Source organism: Hylobates moloch, unplaced genomic scaffold, assembly GCF_009828535.3.
Source record: "Hylobates moloch isolate HMO894 unplaced genomic scaffold, HMol_V3 SCAFFOLD_22, whole genome shotgun sequence".
Lineage (NCBI taxonomy): Eukaryota > Metazoa > Chordata > Mammalia > Primates > Hylobatidae > Hylobates > Hylobates moloch.
The window spans coordinates 3325887-3345069 of NW_026652297.1; the positions used below are offsets into that span (position 1 = coordinate 3325887).

The 19183-nt window shown below is 41.9% G+C and overlaps 1 protein-coding gene and 3 non-coding genes across 6 annotated transcripts in view; all 4 read left to right on the forward strand.

The window, feature by feature from the left end:
* KANSL2 (KAT8 regulatory NSL complex subunit 2) overlaps positions 1–17491 on the forward strand; it is a 28737-nt gene extending 11246 nt beyond the window's left edge. For 2 of the 3 annotated variants that reach the window (XM_058433397.1, XM_058433398.1), the window contains exons 6-10: positions 1534–1696; positions 3346–3442; positions 10297–10550; positions 15830–15949; positions 16718–17490. In XM_058433397.1, coding sequence (XP_058289380.1) covers positions 1534–1696; positions 3346–3442; positions 10297–10550; positions 15830–15949; positions 16718–16849 — 766 coding nt within the window. In that variant the 3' untranslated portion in view covers positions 16850–17490. Of the gene's footprint in view, positions 1–1533; positions 1697–3345; positions 3443–10296; positions 10551–15829; positions 15950–16717 lie in introns of all 3 variants that reach the window. The other variant, XM_058433396.1, reaches the window with a different exon arrangement.
* On the forward strand, positions 3542–3678 carry LOC116462167 (small nucleolar RNA SNORA2/SNORA34 family). Its single transcript, XR_004246263.1, has one exon. It is a non-coding gene; the product is annotated as a small nucleolar RNA SNORA2/SNORA34 family (small nucleolar RNA).
* On the forward strand, positions 14110–14244 carry LOC116462168 (small nucleolar RNA SNORA2/SNORA34 family). Its single transcript, XR_004246264.1, has one exon. It is a non-coding gene; the product is annotated as a small nucleolar RNA SNORA2/SNORA34 family (small nucleolar RNA).
* On the forward strand, positions 16371–16507 carry LOC116462169 (small nucleolar RNA SNORA2/SNORA34 family). The gene has a single exon (XR_004246265.1). It is a non-coding gene; the product is annotated as a small nucleolar RNA SNORA2/SNORA34 family (small nucleolar RNA).
* Positions 17492–19183: the final 1692 nt, after the last annotated feature.

Sequence of the window (19183 nt, forward strand, 5' to 3'; positions counted from 1 at the left end):
GGTCCTCACTCACCGCAGCCTTCAACTTCTGGACTCAGGCTATCCTGCATCAGCCTCCTGAGTTGCTAGGACTACAGATGCACCACCACACCCAGCTAATTTTTAAATTTTTGTAGAGACAGGGTCTCGCTCTGTTGCCCAGGTTAGTCTTGAACTCCTGGGCTCAAGTGATCCTCCGACCGCGGCTTCCCAAAGTGCTGGGATTGATTACAGGCATGAGCCACTGCACCTGGCCTTTATAAACTTAAAAAATTTTTTAAGAAAAACTTCTGGACTCTGTAATAACACTTAGCTTAAAACACAAACACACTGTACAGCTGTACAAAAATATTTTTTTATATCCCTATAAGCTTTTCTAGTTTTAATTTAAAAAACATCCTTTTAAACTTCTGTTAAAAACTAAGATGCAAACACGTACATTAGCCTAGGCCTACATGGGCCTAGTGTCACTGTCTTTCTCCTCCACATCTTGTCCCAGTGGAAGGTCTTCAGGGACAATCTCATGCAGCGAGCTGTCATCTCATGATAACAATGTCTTCTGCAATACTTTCTGAGAGACCTGCCTGAGGCTGTTTTACATTTAACTTTTTTTTTTTTTTAATAAATAGAGTGGAGTACATTCTAAGGACAAATATAGTAAATATATAAACCAGTAACACAGTTGTTTATTATCGAGTATTAGGTACTGTGCATAATTGTAGGTGCTAGTTTTTTTTTTTTTTTTTTTTTTTGAGCCCAGCTAATTTTTGTATTTTTAGTAGAGATGGGGTTTCACCATGTTGGCCAGGATGGTCTCAATCTCCTGATCTGGTGATCTGCCCGCCTTGGGCTCCCAAAAAGTGCTGGGATTACAGGTGTGAGCCACCGTGTCCAGCCTATGCTAGACTTTTATATAACTGGCAGTGCAGTAGGTTTGGTCACCAGCATCACCACAACTGTGTGGGTTGAACTATGATGTCACTAGGCAATAAGAATTTTTCAGCTTTGGCCGGGCGCGGTGGCTCACGCCTGTAATTCCAGCACTTTGGGAGGCCGAGGCAGGTGGATCATGAGGTCGGGAGATCGAGACCACGATGAAACCCCGTCTCTACTAAAAATACAAAAAAAAAAAAAAATTAGCTGGGCACGGTGGCGGGCGCCTATAGTCCCAGCTACTCAGGAGGCTGAGGCAGGAGAATGGCGTGAACCTGGGAGGCGGAGCTTGCAGTGAGCCAAGAGTGCGCCACTGCACTCCAGCCTGGGCAACAGAGCGAGACTCCACCTCAAAAAAAAAGAAAAAAGAATTTTTCAGCTTTGTTATAATCTTACGGGACCACCATAGTATATATGGTCCATGATTGATTAAAAAGTGGTTATGTAGTACATGACTATAATTAGATTTATTTCTGTCTTGGTACCTGGATCGGGGGCTCATTTGCTTTTGAAACTGCCTATCTTATGCCCAAGGATTTTCCTGTTTACTTGTTGACTTGGAGAAGTAACCTTGATGGATTGCTTGGCAAATAACATCTTGACTCTTGTAACTTTAGGCAGTAGTCTCTTGACTGGCCCAGAGGGACTTTTGGCCAAAGAACGAGAGAACTTAAAGCGATTAAAATGTCTGCGTCGATACCGCCAGCGCTATGGAGTGGAAGCCTTACTACATAGGCAGTTGAAGGAACGGAGAATGCTGGCCACAGATGGTGCCGCCCAACAGGTAATTTGTGTGTATACCTTTAAGGTATATATGTTTACTTTATTTATTGTTTTTATTTTTTCGAGACGGAGTCTTGCACTGTCACTCGGGCTGGAGTGCAGTGGTGCAGTGGTGCGATCTCGGCTCACTGAGATCTCTCAACCTCTGCCTCCCAGTTTCAAGCGATTCTCCTGCCTCAGCCTCCTGAGTAGCTGGGATTACAGGCGCCCACCACCATGTGCCCGGCTAATTTTTTTGTATTTTTAGTAGAGATGGGGTTTCACTATGTTGGCCAGGCTGGTCTCCAATGCCTGACCTCGTGATCTACCCACCTTGGCCTCCCAAAGTTTTGGGATTGCAGACATGAGCCACCGTGCCTGGTCATGTTCACTTTATTTACAAAATTAGAGTAACTGCCAAAACATTATGTCCAGTCTTTTTTTGAGACAGAGTTTCAATCTTGTTGCCCAGGCTGGAGTGCAATGGCACTGTCTTGGCTCACCGCAGCATCCACCTCCCGGGTTCAAGCGATTCTCCTCCCTCAGCCTCCTGAGTAGCTGGGATTACAGGAATGTGCCACCATGTCTGGCTAATTTTGTATTTTTAGTAGAGACGGGGTTTCTCCATGTTGGTCAGGCTGATCTTGAACTCCCTATGTCCAGTCTTGGATCTGAAATTGACTTTTTGCACTTGGGTTATAGTGAAAGCACTTAGCTTGAAGTCAGGAGACATGGATTCTAGTCTGAGTCCCCACTGACTAGCTCCATGTCTGCACAGTTAGCTTAACTTTTCTGGGCCTCAGTATTCTCGTCTGCATATTGAGTAGTTGGGAAAAGTTTCTAAGTCCTTGGTTCAGATATTCTTCAGTTCAGAAATAAGCACAGGTTAAGCCTAAATTGCTTGGGAATCTTGTTTTAAAAGGTGGGAAGGTAGAATAGGAGCAATTGAATGTCAGGAAGTAAGGTTAATAGGAAGAAGAGTTAAGTGATCATTCTTAAATTTGTTTTTCTTTTTTTTTTTATTTTTTATTTTTATTTTTTGAGATGGAGTCTCGCTCTGTCACCCAGGCTGGAGTGCAGTGGTGCGATCTCGGCTCACTGCAAGCTCCGCCTCCTGGGTTCACGCCATTCTCCTGCCTCAGCCCCTCCGAGTAGCTGGGACTACAGGCGCCCGCCACCACGCCCAGCTAATTTTTTGTATTTTTAGTAGAGACGGGGTTTCACCGTGGTCTCGATCTCCTGACCTCATGATCCGCCCGCCTCGGCCTCCCAAAGTGCTGGGATTACAAGCGTGAGCCACCGCGCCTGGCCTTAAATTTGTTTTTCAAACCCTTGGTCTCTGTTTCAGTAAGAGTAATTTTGTTTCATTTGTTGAGATTCCACTTAAGGCTACAATTTCAAAGAGTTCTGTTGGTAAAAGACAAAATTTGTGTTAATTAGGCTATATCACACTTTTAGAATATGGAGAGGTGTATTTGGGATTAAGGTTGACTCATTCATTATACACTAGGTTTTAAAGTTTTTTGTCTTTTGCATAATATTGGTGAATCTATTTTTGTTAAATGTTGAATTTCTAGCCTTTAGGATGTGCTTTTCTTATATAACTATTTTCATCGTAATTGTTTGTATGTTCTTTTGTGGGTCTATTTTATCTGTCTTTTTCCATTTTAGGCCCATACCACTCGTTCCAGTCAGAGGTGCTTGGCCTTTGTGGATGATGTTCGTTGCTCCAATCAGTCTCTTCCAATGACCAGACACTGCCTTACCCGTATCTTTTTACTCTGCCTGTTAAGGCTGTGATTTGCTAGTTTGAAGACTAGTGGGAATCTCTGTGCTAGTTTGCTTAACTGAAGGATTTTGTTTTCCTTTGGCCCTGAATCAAGGCCAGCAGTTTGCTGAAGCTGTTGGTTTCAAGCAGGAGCCTAAAGAATTGTCTTTCTGTGGTCTGTTGGCCATTTCATAACTTCGGAAATGTAATGGTCAATTCATTAGAAAGAAACATGAGTCATTTTTCATAGATGTGGGCTAATATTTATTTATAGTCTTAATACTTGGGTCCCAAAATATACATAAGATATTTGTAATTGTCTCAAGGTTTCTGATTTAACTTGCTTATTAGAATCCTAATGCTGTTAAATCTAATTATAAACTTAAAAAATTACTGTGGGTTTTCCACCCCCATTGAAAGGATGATTTTGCACTGTGAACTTCTTGTATTATCCTTTTGTGTGGTTAAGGCCCTCACTTCTATATTTTATTTTATTTTTTTTTGGAGATGGAGTTTTGCTCTTGTCTCCCAGGCTGGAGTGCAATGGCGTGATCTCGGCTCACTGCAACCTCCACCTCACTGCAACCTCCGCCTCCCGAGTTCAAGTGATTCTCCGAGTAGCTGGGATTACAGGCATGTATCGCAACACCCGGCTAATGTTTGTATTATTAGTAGAGATGGGGTTTCACCATGTTGGCCAGGCTGGTCTCGAACTCCTGACCTCAGGTGATCCACCCGCCTTGGCTTCCCAGAATGCTGGGATTACAGGAGTGAGCCACCGTGCCCGGCTTTTTTTTTTTTTTAATTTTTGTTTTTTTGAGACAGGGTCTCACACTGTTATCCAGGCTGGAGTGCAGTGGCTCAGTCATAGCTCACTGTAGCCTTAACTCCTGGGTCAAGCAATTCTCCCACCTCAGCCTTCTGAATAGCTGGGACTATGTACGTGTGCCACCATGCCTGGCTAATTATTTATTTTATTTTATTATTAATTATATTTTTTGAGACAGAGTCTCACTCTGTCGCCCAGGCTGAAGTGCAGTGGTGTGATCTCGGCTCACTGCAACCTCCACCTCCACCTCCTGGGTGCGTCATCCTCCTGAGTAGTTGGGACTACAGGCGCGTGCCACCACACCTGGCTAATTTTTGTATTTTTAGTAGAGACGGGGTTTTACCATGTTGGCCAGGTTGGTCTCAAATTCCTGACCTCAAGTGATCTGCCTGCCTTGGCCTCCCGAAGTGCTGGGATTACAGGTGTGAGCCACTGCACCTGGCCTATTTTTTTTTTTTTATTTTTCGTAGAGACAATTTTCAATATGTTGCCCAGGCTGGTCTCAAACTGCTGGGCTTAAGCAATCTGCCAGTCCTTTCCTCCCCAAATGCTTGGCTTACAGTCATGAGCCACTGTACCTGGCCTTTATAAACTTAAAAAAGAAACTTGACTCTTTAAAAAGTTTTCTTTTTTTAATTTTTTTGAGACAGAGTCTTACTCTGTTGCCCACGTTGGAGTGCAGTGGCATGATGATGGCTCACTGATCTGCTGGGCTTAAACGATCTTCCCACCTCAGCCACCAGAGTAGCTGGGACTACAGCATGTGCTACCATGTCCAGCTAATTTTGTTTAATTTTTGTAGAGAGGATGTGTCACTATGTTGCCCAGGCTGGTCTTGAACTTCTGAGCTCATGTGATCCTCCCGCCTCAGCCTCCCAAAGTGCTAGGATTACAGGTGTGAGCCACCATGCCCAGTCTCTTGACTCTTGTAATAACACTTAGTCACTGTGCCTGGCCTCTAACTTGCATACTTTAAACATCATTCGAATTAGAAGTTTACCATTTCCAAAAATGAGATGCATTTTTTTTCCTTCTTTTCAATTAATTTGCCTTTGAACCATCATAATGTCTCTTGATTCTGTTAAAGGACTACATTTGGCATTGGGCCTTCAAACCTTTTTGAGTTGTTGATTGAATTGTGAAAGTGCTTATTGTAGGCATTGAGAAAAATTTTGAAGTAAAAGCACTTGTTAATTAAATATAGGATTGCTGGATTTCATTTGCTTGGCAAGCAATGCCAAATATTTGGAAATTAAAACTTATTTTCTTTATTTGTTTGTTTTTTTTTTTTTTGAGACGGAGTCTGACTCTGTCACCCAGGCTGGAGTGCAGTACCGCGATCTCAGCTTGCTGCAACCTCCACCTCCCCGGGTACAAGTGATTCTCCGGCCTCAGCCTCCCAAGTAGCTGGGATTTCAGATGCCTGCCACCGTGCCCAGCTAATTTTTGTATTTTTAGTAGAGACAGCGTTTCACTGTGTTAGCCAAGATGGTCTCGATCTCCTGACCTTGTGATCTGCCCGCCTTGGCCTCCCAAATGCTGGGATTACAGGCATGAGCCACCACGCCCAGCCACTTAATTTTCTTTAGTAGGAAGAGGAGAAGGAGAACCTCTTCTTAGTCTTTTGATGGGAAGCTGATTTTTATTTTGCTTATTAAATATTTTACTAATTTATTAATTACAACATGTCTGATAAGAGATTATTGTTCTTAATATATAAAATGGTTGTGCAAAGTAATGAAAAACTAAAGATAAACGCTTACAGCCTGGACAATACAGTGAGACCTCATCTCTAAAGAAAAAGAAGAAAGAAAAATTATCTGGTCATGATGGCATGTGACTGTAGTCCTAGCTACCTGGGAGGATTTTTTGAGCCTAGGAGTTTGAAGCTGAAGTGAGTTAGGATCATGCCACTGCATTCTATCTTGGGTGACAGAGCAAGACCCTGTCTCTAAAAAAAAAAAAAAAAAAAAAAAGGCCAGGTGCGGTGGCTCACGCCTGTAATCCCAGCACTGTGGGAGGCCAAGGCAGGCAGATCACGAGGTCAGGAGGTCGAGACCATCCTGGCTAACACGGTGAAAACACTTCTCTACTAAAAGTACAAAAATTAGCTGGGTGTGGTGGTTGGCGCCTGTAGTCCCAGCTACTCAGGAGGCTGAGGCAGGAGAATGGCATGAACCCGGGAGGCGAAGCTTGCAGTGAGCTGAGGTTTTGCGCCACTGCACTCCAGCCTGGGCAACAGAGCGAGACTCTGTCTCAAAAAAAAAAAAATTGCTTAAAACATAATTGGGCAAAGGCTATGGGCAGATTTAAAAGAAGATAGAAAAGGCTAATAGGGCCGGGCAAAGTGGCTCTCACCTGTAATCCTAGCACTTTGGGAGGCTGAGGTGGGTTGATCACCTGAGGTCAGGGGTTCGAGACCAGCTTTGCCAATATGGTGAAACCCCGCCTATACTAAATGTACAAAAATTAGCCGGGTGTGGTGATGGGTGCCCGTAATCCCAGCTACTCGGGAGGCTGAGGCAGGAGAATCACTTGAACCCAGGAGGCGGAGGTTGCGGTGAGCCAAGATCGCGTCATTGCACTCCAGCCTGGGCGATAGAGTGAGACTCTGTCTCAAAAAGAAAAAAAGGCTAATAGTTAAAAGTGTGTATCTTCACTATAAATACAGTTGGCCTTTGAACAATTCATGGGGTTAGGGTGCTGACCCCCTACACAGTTGAAAATTTGTATGTAATTTTTGATTCTCCCAAAATTTAACTGCTAATAGCCTTATGGCTTACTGTTGATCAGAAGCCTTATCAACAACATAGCTTCCTAACACATATTTTATGTTTATATGTCTTATATATTGTATTCTTAAAATAAACTAGGAAAAAGTGTTACTAAGAAAATCATAAGGAAGAGAAAATATATTTACTATTTATTAAATGGAAGTGGATTATCATAGAGGTCTTTATTCTCATGGTCTTTTTGTTAAGTGGAGGGGGAAGTGTTATTGTCTGTCGGATGGCAGAGGCAGAAGAAAATGCACGTGTTAAGTGGACCCGTGCAATTCAAGCTTGTGTTGTTCAAGGTCAACTGTAAATAGGAAATAAAACAAGGAAGATTTAAAATCTATAAAATTGATATTTGTACATATATTTGTTTTAAAATAAAATTTAAAATATGCAGTTTTTCAAAAATGAGTCAGTGAATTTCAAAAGTAGTTGAGAGTATGGTGAAATTGACCCTTCTAAGTATTGCCAGTGGGAATATAAATTGATAAAAGCTTTTTGGAAAGCAATTTGACAATAATTCATATTTCCTCATACAGTAATTTTTACCTCTGGGAATTTATTTTAAGGAGATAATCAAATGCAGACCAATATTTTTACATGAAATATTCTTCCAACTTGAGACAGCCTTAAAATTTTTAGAGCTGGAGAATAGGGAGATAAATTAATGACACAACATAGTGTGGAATATTTTCAGTCATTAAATCTATTTAACAAAATTTATGAATGACAGCAAAATGATAGTGACATTCCAGGATATGGAATTCTGTACGGTGTCTGAAATTTCATGAAACCAAATACTGGGAGGGAACAATACAGAAATGTGATAATTTGTGCATGGTGTGGTTGTGAATGCCCTTTTTTCACTGTTCTTTTATTTTTTGGTTAAGGCGAGCTTGAATTACTTTTATAAGGGAAAAAACTCAGTTTACAGATACTAAGGACTATTTTAGATATTATAATACTGTACTCAAATAGCTTATTAAAATATAAATATAAAGCAAAATTGAAAATGTATTTGAAAAGAGAAGGGAAGTATTTTTTTTCCTTTTATGCTCTTTCCTTTCCACTCCATAGTTGCCTAAGTTACTTACCCTTCCTTAAGTCCTTATCCCAGAGAAAGATGCGACTGCCATTGGTGACCTGTTAACTCTTTACTGTGGTCTAATGGAGACAGCACTCGACTGAAAGTGAAGGACCCAGACTCTAGTTGTAGGTTAACTATTCCCTTCTTTTTACCTCTTTTGCCCCATCTGAAAGGAAAGCGGGTGGAGGATGATGGGGGGAGTCCTTTTTTAGTATATTGTGGTATTAAATACATAAAGAGACTTGTGAAAGTCCTTTGAATTCCAGTGAAAAAAAGTTCTTGGCTAGGCGCGGTGGCTCACGCCTGTAATCCTAGCACTTTGGGAGGCTGAGGCGGGCCGATCACCTGAGGTCAGGAGTTAGAGACCAGCCTAGCCAACATGGCGAAACCCTGTCTCTACTAGAAGTATAAAAATCAGCCGGGTGTGATGTCAGGCGCTTGTAATCCCAGCTACTTTGGAGTCTGCGGCAGGAGAATCTCTTGAACCCAGGAGGCAGAGGTTGCAGTGAGCCGAGATCATGCCACTGCATTCTAGCCTGGGTGACAGAGCGAGACTTCGTCTAAAAAAAAGTTCTGGTTGAAACATTTAATGGATAATATTTTAAATATTAATAATTTAAATAAGAGTGGGCTTCTTTTTTTTTTTTTTTGAGACGGAGTCTCGCTCTGTCACCCAGGCTGGAGTGCAGTGGCGCAATCTCAGCTCACTGCAAGCTCCGCCTCCCGGGTTCACGCCATTCTCCTGCCTTAGCCTCTCCAAGTAGCTGGGACTACAGGTGCCCACCACCACGCCCGACTAATAAGAGTGGGCTTCTTAAGCACATTAGATATTGCTTAGATTTTCTTAAGCGCATAGTGCAAATCTGATGATTCCCATTAGATTCATATGTTTATTCATTTGGTCATTCAATAAGTATTTGTTTGCCTTGTACTATCTTCTGTTTCTTTAGAGTAGTGGTTTTCAACTGGGGGCCATTTTGTTTTCCAGTTGGCAATGTGTGGAGAAATTTTTGGTTGTTATAACTCAGAGTTGGAGGTGCTACTGACAGCTAGTGGATAGAGGCCAGGAATGCTGCTATACATCCTTCTTCCAACAAAGATGTACCTGGCCCACAGTGTTGGTAGTGCCACAGTTGTCACACCCTGCTTGAGAGTTTAGTTATTTCCAAATATGCATTGAAAGAAATAGCTTTATTCAAGGAAGTTTATATGGTTTTAAAAATTATAATGTATGTTAGATTTTTTTATTTAAAAAAATTACCATAAAAGTTTTGAGTTGAAAATTACAACTCCATAATTCAGGTACTATCAGTTTGTAGAAAAATTCTGTTTTCTGGTTAAAAATAAGTCAAATTTTAAAATAATGTTTATTAATCTAGGAAAATAATCAAGTAGTTAACAGATTTCAAGAAATGGTAGCACTTGCATAAAATGTGTTTCGTAAAGTAACTTGAATTTTATTGTATCTAATCATCTCAATTTTGATTCATCCTACAGAGCTTCTTTGCTAACTTGGAAATATAGCCCTTCTTCTACCTTTAACAAAAGTTGTTAATAGAGTCCTTGGAGTGTTTCTAGAATACTTTTTTTTTTCCAATGGGCCTTCATAAGCAAAATTTTCTTCTTCCTTTAGGATCATAAAAGGATTCTTCTGTACTAGCACACGCCTCTAAAAAAAAAAAAGGCATGGATATTTAATTTCTTATTAGGATATGATACCTAGTGACTTTTACTAGAGCTCTGTTTCCCCCTATTCCAGTGGTGCTTTAAATGAATTTATCATGTAATCATCTTTGGAAACAAGGTCCAAGAAATTGTTGCAAACTTTGCCAGTCTGCTAAGGGAGCAGACACATTATATCGCTTAACTCTTTTGGAAGGGCTGTTTAGGGGCATTTTCAAGGTTATTTGCATTTGCCACTACATGTTTCTTCTGAATACGTGTGTGTTCCTAGGAGTGTTAGGGAGAATGGGATGGTGTCTAGTTTAAATGACCAGGATCCTGAAAAGGAGATTGGGGACAAGTTTTAAATTACTGGTAGAGCTAGAATTTGATGCTAGTAAATGACATTTATTTTGAGAAGTAACTTTAAAAATTGCTAACTGCATTTTTTACACTTTCGATAGATTGTGTTTTATTTCCCTTGACCGTTTTTCTACAGATATTTGTCAGGATACGAATCAGGTTCTCTTCAAGTGCTGCCAGGGATCTGAAGAGGTACCCTGCAACAAACCTGTTCCTGTAAGCCTCTCTGAGGATCCCTGCTGCCCACTGCATTTCCAGTTGCCTCCTCAGATGTATAAGCCCGAGCAGGTACTGTCTGTGCCAGACGATCTGGAAGCCGGCCCCATGGATCTGTACTTGAGTGCTGCTGAGCTTCAGCCCACTGAGAGTTTACCTCTGGAGTTCAGTGATGTAAGTTAGAGAAGCTCTGCTCTGGTTCAGGCCCTTGAGACAAAGCCTTATTTATTAATGGTGAGAATACGTTAGTCTTTGTGGTTAGGAGAATCGACAAAGTTTTTGAAGTGATATATACGTATAGTTGTATGTTAGCATATTCATTTAGAGAAATCTGCCCTACCTTATATTTTTTTTCCAGACTCTTCCCATACCTTTTAGGGATACAATTTACATACTATAAATTGCACTCTTTGAAAGTGTGTAATTGAGTGATTTTTAGTATATTCACAAAGTTACACAACTACCACCACTATCTAATTTCAGAAGGTTTTCACTATCTCCAAAAGAAACTCAGTACCTATTATGACACTCTTCATTTTCTTCTCCCCCCAGCCCCTGGCCACCACGAATCTACTTTTTGTCTCTGATTTTGCTTATTCTGGACATTTCATATCAATGTAATAGTGTATGTATCCTTTTGTGTCTTGCTTATTTCACTTAGCATAATGTTTTCAAGGTTTATCCATACTATAATATGTATCAATACTTCATTCCTTTTTGTGACTGAATTAATATTCCATTGTTTGGAAACACCATGCTTTAAAAATCTATCAGTTGATGGATATTTGTGCTGTTTCTACTTTCTGGCTATTAAGGAATAATACTGTTAAGAACTTTTGAGACAGAGTTTCTGTCGGTAGCATGAGCCACCACGCCCAGCTTAGTTATCATTTTTCTAACTTTTTTTTTTTTTTTTTAAATTGGGGTCTTGCTGTGTTGTTCAGGCTGGAGTGCAGTGGCATGATCATGGCTGACTGCAGCCTCGAACTCCTGGGCTTAAGTGATCCTCCTGCCTCAGCCTCCCAAGTAGCTGGGACTATAGGTTTATGCCACCATGCCCAGCCAATTTTTTATTTTTTGTATAGATGAGGTCTCCCTACGTTGCATGGGCTGGTCTTCAACTCCTAGGCTCAAGTGATCCTCTTACCTTGGCCTCCCAAAGTGCTGGGATTACAGGCGTGAACCACTGTACCCGGCCACTATAACTTGGCTTTTTTTTTTTAGACTGAGTCTTGTTCTGTTGTTCAAGCTGGAGTGCAGTGATGTGATCTCAGCTCACTGCAACCTCTGCCTCCAGGGTTCAAGTGATTCTTGTGCTTCACCTTCCTGAGTAGCTGGGACTACAGGTGTGCGCCAGCAGGCCTTGCTAATTTTTGTATTTTTTGTAGACAGGGTTTCACCATGTTGGCCAGGCTGGTCTCTAACTCCTGACCTCAAGTGATCCGCCCACCTTGGCCTCCCAAAGTGCTGGGATTATAGGCATGATTCACCATTCCTGGCCTATAACTGTTAATAACTTTGGTGATTTTACTTGTGGGAAGACTAGGCATCAGATATTAATATGAGTAAAAACACAGCCGTTCATTCTGTATATTTGCTTGTTTTCTGTACTTTGATGCAAGGGTGGTTGGCAAGTAGTAACTTAACACCTTAATCTTAACTACTTTTGAGTTCCTTCTCTCTCATTCTCTATTGCTGGTTTTGGAAATAGTAACAAAACGTGGATTCTCTTATTTTATCTTTATTTATTTTTTGAGACGGAGTCTTGGTCTGTCGCCCAGACTGGAGTGCAGTGGCACGATCTCGGCTCACTGCAACCTTCACCATCTGGGTTCAAGCAATTCTCCTGTTCCTGCCTCCCGAGTAGCTGGGATTACAGGTGTGTGCCACCATGTCTGGCTAATTTTTCTATTTTTTAGTAGAGATGGGGTTTCGCCATGTTGGCCAGGCTGGTCTCGATCTTGACCTGAGGTCAGGCGATCCACTCGCCTCAGGCTCCCCAAAGTGCTGAGATTACAGACATGAGATACCGTTCCCGGCTGAAAACATGGATTCTCTTTATATCCTGATACTTTAGTTTTTAAAACACTCCTGTTTTAATAGGCATTTTTGCTGGTTTTCTTATTTTAGGTTCCTTTTCCCAATTTAAAATCTTATAAAAGACAACACTTTGTATATATGAGAAAAGCCTTTTCTGAAAACATACACGTTCCATTATTATCTTGAGATTTGGATGCGTTTTGCTTCAGTGTTTAAATAATTCTAAGCTAATCATTATCATTATTATTTTTGACAGAGTTTCGCTCTGTCATCTAGGCTGGAGTGCATTGGCGTGATCTCAGCTCACTGCACCCTCTGCCTCCTGGGTTCAAGCGATTCTCCGGTCTAAGCCTTCCGAGTAGTTGGGATTACAGGTGCGCGCCACCGTGCCTGGCTAATTTTTGTATTTTTAGTAGAGACAGGGTTTCACTATGTTGGCCAGGCTGGTCTCAAGCTCCTGGCCTCAAGTGATTGGCCCACCTTGGCCTCCCAAAGTGCTAGGATTATAGGCGTGAGCCACTGTGCCCATTCCAAGCTAATTATTTATGTAAGAATTGTACATGGGCCTGGTGCGGTGGCTCACGCTTGTAATCCCAGCACTGTGGGAGTCCGAGGTGGGCAGATCACCTGAGGTCAGGAGTTCGAGACTAGCCTGGCCAACATGGTGAAACTCCATCTCTACAAAAAATACAAAAATTAGCTGGATGTGGTGGCACGTGCCTGTAATATCCCAGCTACTGGGGAGGCTGAGGCAGGAGAATTGCTTGAACCCAGGAGGTGGAGGTTGCAGTGAGCCAAGATCTTGCCATTGCACTCCAGCCTGAGTAACAAGAGCGAAACTCTGTCTCACACACATGCACACACACACACAAAAACTGCACATAGTAAAAGAATGGGAGAAAACAGATTTATAGTCTTAATGGTGTGAGAACACTGGTTTCTGTGGGTAGTACAGAAGTTTCCAACTCACCTGAAATGGATGGTAGGTTGAGTGTATCCTATGCCCTATGTTTCTGCTTAAATTGAGCAGCTTTATTTTATTATTTTTTTTGAGACAGAGTCTTGCTCTGTCGTCCAGACTGGAGTGCAGTGGTGCAGTCTTGGCTCACTGCAACCTGTGCCTCCTGGGTTCAAGCAATTCTCCTGCCTCAGTGTCCTCAGTAGCTGGGACTACAGGTGTGTGCCACGACGCCTGGCTAATTTTTGTGTTTTTAGTAGAGACAGGGTTTCACCATGTTGGCCAGGCTGGTAATTTTTTGTGGAGATGGGGTTTCACCATGTTAGCCAGGATGGTCTCAATCTCTTGACCTCGTGATCCGCCCGCCTAGGCCTCCCATAGTGTTAGGATTGCAGGCGTGAGCCACCGCGCCCGGCCTGAGCAGCTTTAAGTAAATTTTTAAATTATATATATTCTTTAATGTGAAGATGTTGTGATTCTCATTTTTGGTGATTAGCACACCAAAAAATGGGAAAGGATCGCAAATTCTTAGATTTATTTAAAAGCATAGAACTAAGCTTCTTCTGAAGCTAGAGAAATAGAAACACAGAGCATCTATAAACTGGATTAGACATAGGGGGGTACAAACCTCCTGGATATTTTTAATTCTTAGTAAGAAGGAGAATTTAGCATGAGACTCTTGAAAAGCAGTGGCGTGAAAGTGAGTTTGATGCATTGTTTGAGTTTGTGTCGCCTTAGGCCCTGAATCAAGACCAATGGTTTGCTGTAGCTGTTGGTTTCAAACAGGAGCTAAGAGTGATGTCTTCCTTGTGGTCTGTTGGCTCTTCAGTATTCCAGCGTGAATTGCCAGTTCAGTTGGAAGAAACATAGTCTAGAATGTAATGTCTTTTTTTTTTTTTACAGAGCAAAACTATGTTAGGCTTGAGAACCAGGGAGTTGGCCGGGTGTGGTGGCTCATGCCTGTAATCCGAGCACTTTGGGAGGCTGAGGCGGGCCAATCACTGGGTCAGGAGATCGAGGCCATCCTGGCTAACACGGTGAAACCCTGTCTCTACTAAAAATACAAAAAATTAGCTGGGCGTAGTGGCACACGCCCATAGTCCCAGCTGCTTGGGAGGCTGAGTCAGGAGAATCACTTGAACCCAGGAGGCGGAGGTTGCAGTGAGCCGAGATCGCGTCACTGCACTCCAGCCTGGGCGACAGAGCAAGACTCTGTCTCGGAAAAAAAAAAAACCAAACAAAAAAAACCAGGTTGTTGCTCTGTTGGGATAGGGACTTAACCAAAATAATATTTCCTAGCCATTTAGAGGAACTGTGTGTTTTCTGTCGTCCTTCCTTTCTTCCTACCTTCTCCCTTTCCCCTGTTGGAGCTTGTTTGCTTGCTTTGTGGCTGTTAGGATGTTAATCAGGCAATCTTGTATTGCCCAGCAATATTTAATTTTAACGTAGCATTGTTCATATTTAAATTAATCACTGGTGAACTTACATGTTGATTACAGGTAGCCTCAGAGAGAATATGCTTTTCTAAAGAATATTTTTTTAATTGTAGTAAAACATACATAACAAAATTTTACTCTTTTAACCTATGTATGTATGTGTGTAAGTAGGTGGGTAGGTAGAGATGGAGTCTTGCTGTGTCACCCAGGCTGGTCTTGAATTCCTGGCCTCAAGTGATCCTCCCACTTCGGCTTCCCAAGGTGTTGTGATCATAGGCATGAGCCACTGCACCTGGCCATTTTTAAGTGTACAAGTCAGTGGTGTTATGAACATTTACCATGTTGTACAGCTGTCACCATTTTCTGTTCCAGAACTTCATCAACCCAAACAGAAACTTTGTACTTTTTAAACAGTAATCTCTCCTTTCCCTTTCTCCTGTTCCCTACTATTCTCCGTTTCTACTTTGTGTTTCTGTGAATTTTCCTGGAAATTTTTTTTTTTTTTTTTTTGAGACAGGGTCTGGCTCTGCCACCGAGGTTGGAGTGCAGAGGCGCAATCTCGGCTCACTGCAGCCTCTGCGTCCCAAGCTCGAGGGATCTTCCCACCTCAGCCTCCAGAGTAGCTGGGACTACAGGTGTGTGCCACTGCGCCTGGCTAATTTTTGCAGTTTTTGTAGAGACGGGGTTTCACCATGTTGCACAGGCTAGTCTTGAACTCCTGGGCTCAAGCGATCTGCCTGCCTTGGCCTCCCAAAGTGCTGGGATTACAGGTGTGGTGGCCAGAATTTTGTTTTTTAATCCACTATATTGGTCTATGTTTTACACTTGGCAGCAAAAGCTCTCAGTGCTTTTGGATCTTGTTTCATTTGTTGGACATTCTGGTAAAATTTTTTTTTTTATTAAAGGTAGGCTAGGGTTGAGGGAGACAGCAGAGTATTGCTTTAAAGTTTGCTGAAAAACATGCCAACTTTATTACTGTTTCCCTTGGTATTGCTGATGGGCTTTTCTCTTTTTTCTAGGACTTGGATGTTGTGGGTGATGGTATGCAGTGTCCTCCTTCACCTTTGCTTTTTGATCCTTCACTAACCCTTGAAGATCACTTAGTCAAAGAAATTGCTGAAGACCCAGTGGATATTTTGGCAAGTGAAGAACAGTCCCACCTGTTTCCCTCATGTAGTGACCTGGCCAGGCAGAGGGTTCCCTGCTGGATAGCATGTACTCCTGGAGGGGAGTGGGGTGTCATCACTAGTATAAAGATGCTCCACATGTCTCTCACTCATTGAATACCATATAAGCAAAGCACTTTTAAAAATGCCCTACTCCACTCCTGTGTACCCTTGTTGCTGTAGTTCTCCAGATGGGCTCTTAGAACACCTAATGGCCCCTGATCCTCATATCCCAGAGTAGGACATACCTTTATTTAAATAAAAGCTTGAGACAAGGAATCTAGGGAAATCTCCCTTCTGAGGGAGAGCTCATCACTGAAATTGTTCTCATTGTAGAAGGACCAGTAAAGTAATGTGATTTGAGTTCTGTCCGTGAGCCTTGGGTAGAATTCCAGTGGCCCTGACTGAAGACCAGCAGTTGTACTGTGGCTGTTGGTTTCAAGCAGAGGCCTAAAGGACTGTCTTCCTGTGGTCTTTTGGCTGTTCTGGGACCTCAGCAGGGAATGGCTATTTCATTTGGAAGAAACAACCTACAGCTCACCATCCCATTGGAAGAGGCTCAGGAATAGGCTCTTCCAAGGGACTAGGATAGCTAATATGGGAAGAGCATCTGTCCAGAATTAATTAATTTCTGTTGTATTGTTCTTATTGCTAGTATAAGTGGCCACTGATAAGTTAGATTCATACTTCAGACCACAGTGAATGAATTTCTAACTGAAGTGCCTTTATTTCTTTTAACAGGGCCAGATGCAGATGGCTGGAGATGGGTGCAGATCCCAGGGATCTCGAAATTCTGAGAAAGCCTCTGCGCCGTTGTCTCAGAGTGGATTGGCTACTGCAAATGGGAAGCTAGAACCCACTTCTATTAGTTGATAGTTTGTTTGAGGAACCATTTTACTTTGGTGGATTTAAATTTCTCTTTCTTCAAAGAAGTATTTCTGATCATCTCTCACAAAACATAGGCAACCCAGACTACCTTGTTTTTCTTCTGGATTGAGTATTATAGTCAAACGTAAAGCCAAATTTTGAGGACATGGACCATGGGTTTCTTCCCACTCAGGGCAAGGAAGAGAAACAGAGATTAATCCCTATCAAAGCTTTTGGGATTATTTAGGACTATACCTAAAAGGAAAGTGACATCTTTGTAATGGGATTTCCCAAGTCATGGATAGAAATCCACTTAAGTAACTAGGTGGGAGCCGTCTTTGTGAGTGGTGTCTTTGAGATACTGTTGGCCCTCATATCTGGTTATCTCTATCTAAAGACCTGCAGTTTAGCTTTTCTTCACCTCTACTTAATTGGGCAATCTTTAACCCCTTTCCCTGGTGAACTCTGGCTTTTATCCTCTGAGAAAACAGCCCAAGGACTGGGTCCTCCTTATCCATCTTGCTTTTAAACCTATGTAAATTTCTGTGGTTGCTATCTTATGTAAAATATAGTAAAAATTTATTGTATATAGTTTCTATTAAATGTTAAAGAAAATGTTATGAAAATATCAGACAGTCACCTGAATTGAATGCATGTTTTGTTTGAGAGTATAGTCTCTTTTTCACGGTTTTAGGGACCTGTCTCTGATGGGAAAGGGAAGTTGGGACAGATGATACTTCCATCCCAAAAAGTAAATGAATTTTCAGTAGCTCATTTTGGTTTTGCTTTGAAGGAAGAAGTAAATGAAAAGGGGCAGGACTTATTAAAGCCCATCAGTTCCAAATATCTTTCTTTTTTTACCCTCCACTCTGTGTCTTCTACACCCACTCCCATTTCTCACAATTAATGCCAATGCCATCTCTGCCAGGCGTGGTGGCTTACGCCTGTAATTCCAGTACTTTGGGAGGCTGAGGTAGGCGGATCACTTGAGCTCAGGACTTCTAGACCAGTCTGGGCAACATGGTGAGACCCTGTTTTTTTAAATTTTAAATAATTATTTTTTAAAAAATAATGCTAATACCATCTCAAAATTCTCTAGTGGTAGGAATATACTTAAAACAGAGAAATTGGGCCTGATGCTGGATCACTAAGATAGACATAGATAGGTATTGTCAAGATCGTTTTGACACTGAATCTTAGAGCAGGGTTAAAATAGAAGTTCACTTAGGGTTGAGGTACCTACACTAGAAATTGTCTGTTTCTATACTGCATTATGACAAGGAGGGCAAAAGATTACTTTCTATAAGAACTGAATTGGGCACAGAATGGCTTACAGTTACACCATCATCTTAACTTTAAGCATTTACATTCAGAGAATGGTCGAAAGTAACTCATAAAAGGCCCATCAGATGAACCACTGGGGAGATTGCCTTTACTAGGTCTTCCAGTGATACTGTTTTTAAGTTTGTAGTTCCCACTGCTTTTTTGATTCCCTAGTCTAGTACTTTTTTTTTTTTTTTGAGACAGAGTCTGGCTCTGTCGCCTAGGCTGGAGTGCAGTGGCTCAATCTCGGCTCACTGCAGCCTGCATCTCCTAGGTTCAAATGATTCTCCTGCCTCAGCCTCCCGAGTAGCTGGGATTACAGGCATGCACCACCATGCCTGGGTAAATTTTGTATTTTTAGTAGAGATGGGGTTTTGCCATGTTGGCCAGGCTGGTCTCGAACTCCTGACCTCAGGTGATCTGCCCGCCTCAGCCTCCCAAAATGCTAAGATTATAGGTGTGAGCCACCATGCCTAGCCTAGTCTAGTGCATTTTATATTTTATCCACAAAGACAAACATTACTTTTTATTTATGTGTTTGTTTATATTTGCGATGTGATCTTACTATGTCACCCTGGCTGGAGAGCAGTGTCATGATTATAGTTCACTGCAGTCTTGAACGGGGCTCAAGCCATTCCCCTGCTTCAGCCTCTTAAATCTGGGACTTATGTACCATCATGCCTAGCTAAGACAAACGTTACTTCTTACACAGCTATGAGCTTGAACATGACTTCTCAGATATCCTCTTCCTGTTGTTTAAAAATATATAATTTACAGACCACTAGCAAATACATCACCCAGCATGATTGCTAAAAAGTAAATTAATAGGCCCGTCAGCACTTTCTGGGGAATGAGAGCCAGGGAATCTACTCTTAGTACCTCAGAAATTGTGATAGCCACGCATGCTTGCAGACTCAGCTGTGGTGAGTTTTAGGAAGGCTATGTTTGGCTACCATTCTCCAAGGTTCTGGCTCTTACTAGGTGCGGAGAAAACACGAAGAAGCGGTAGGAGGGGCC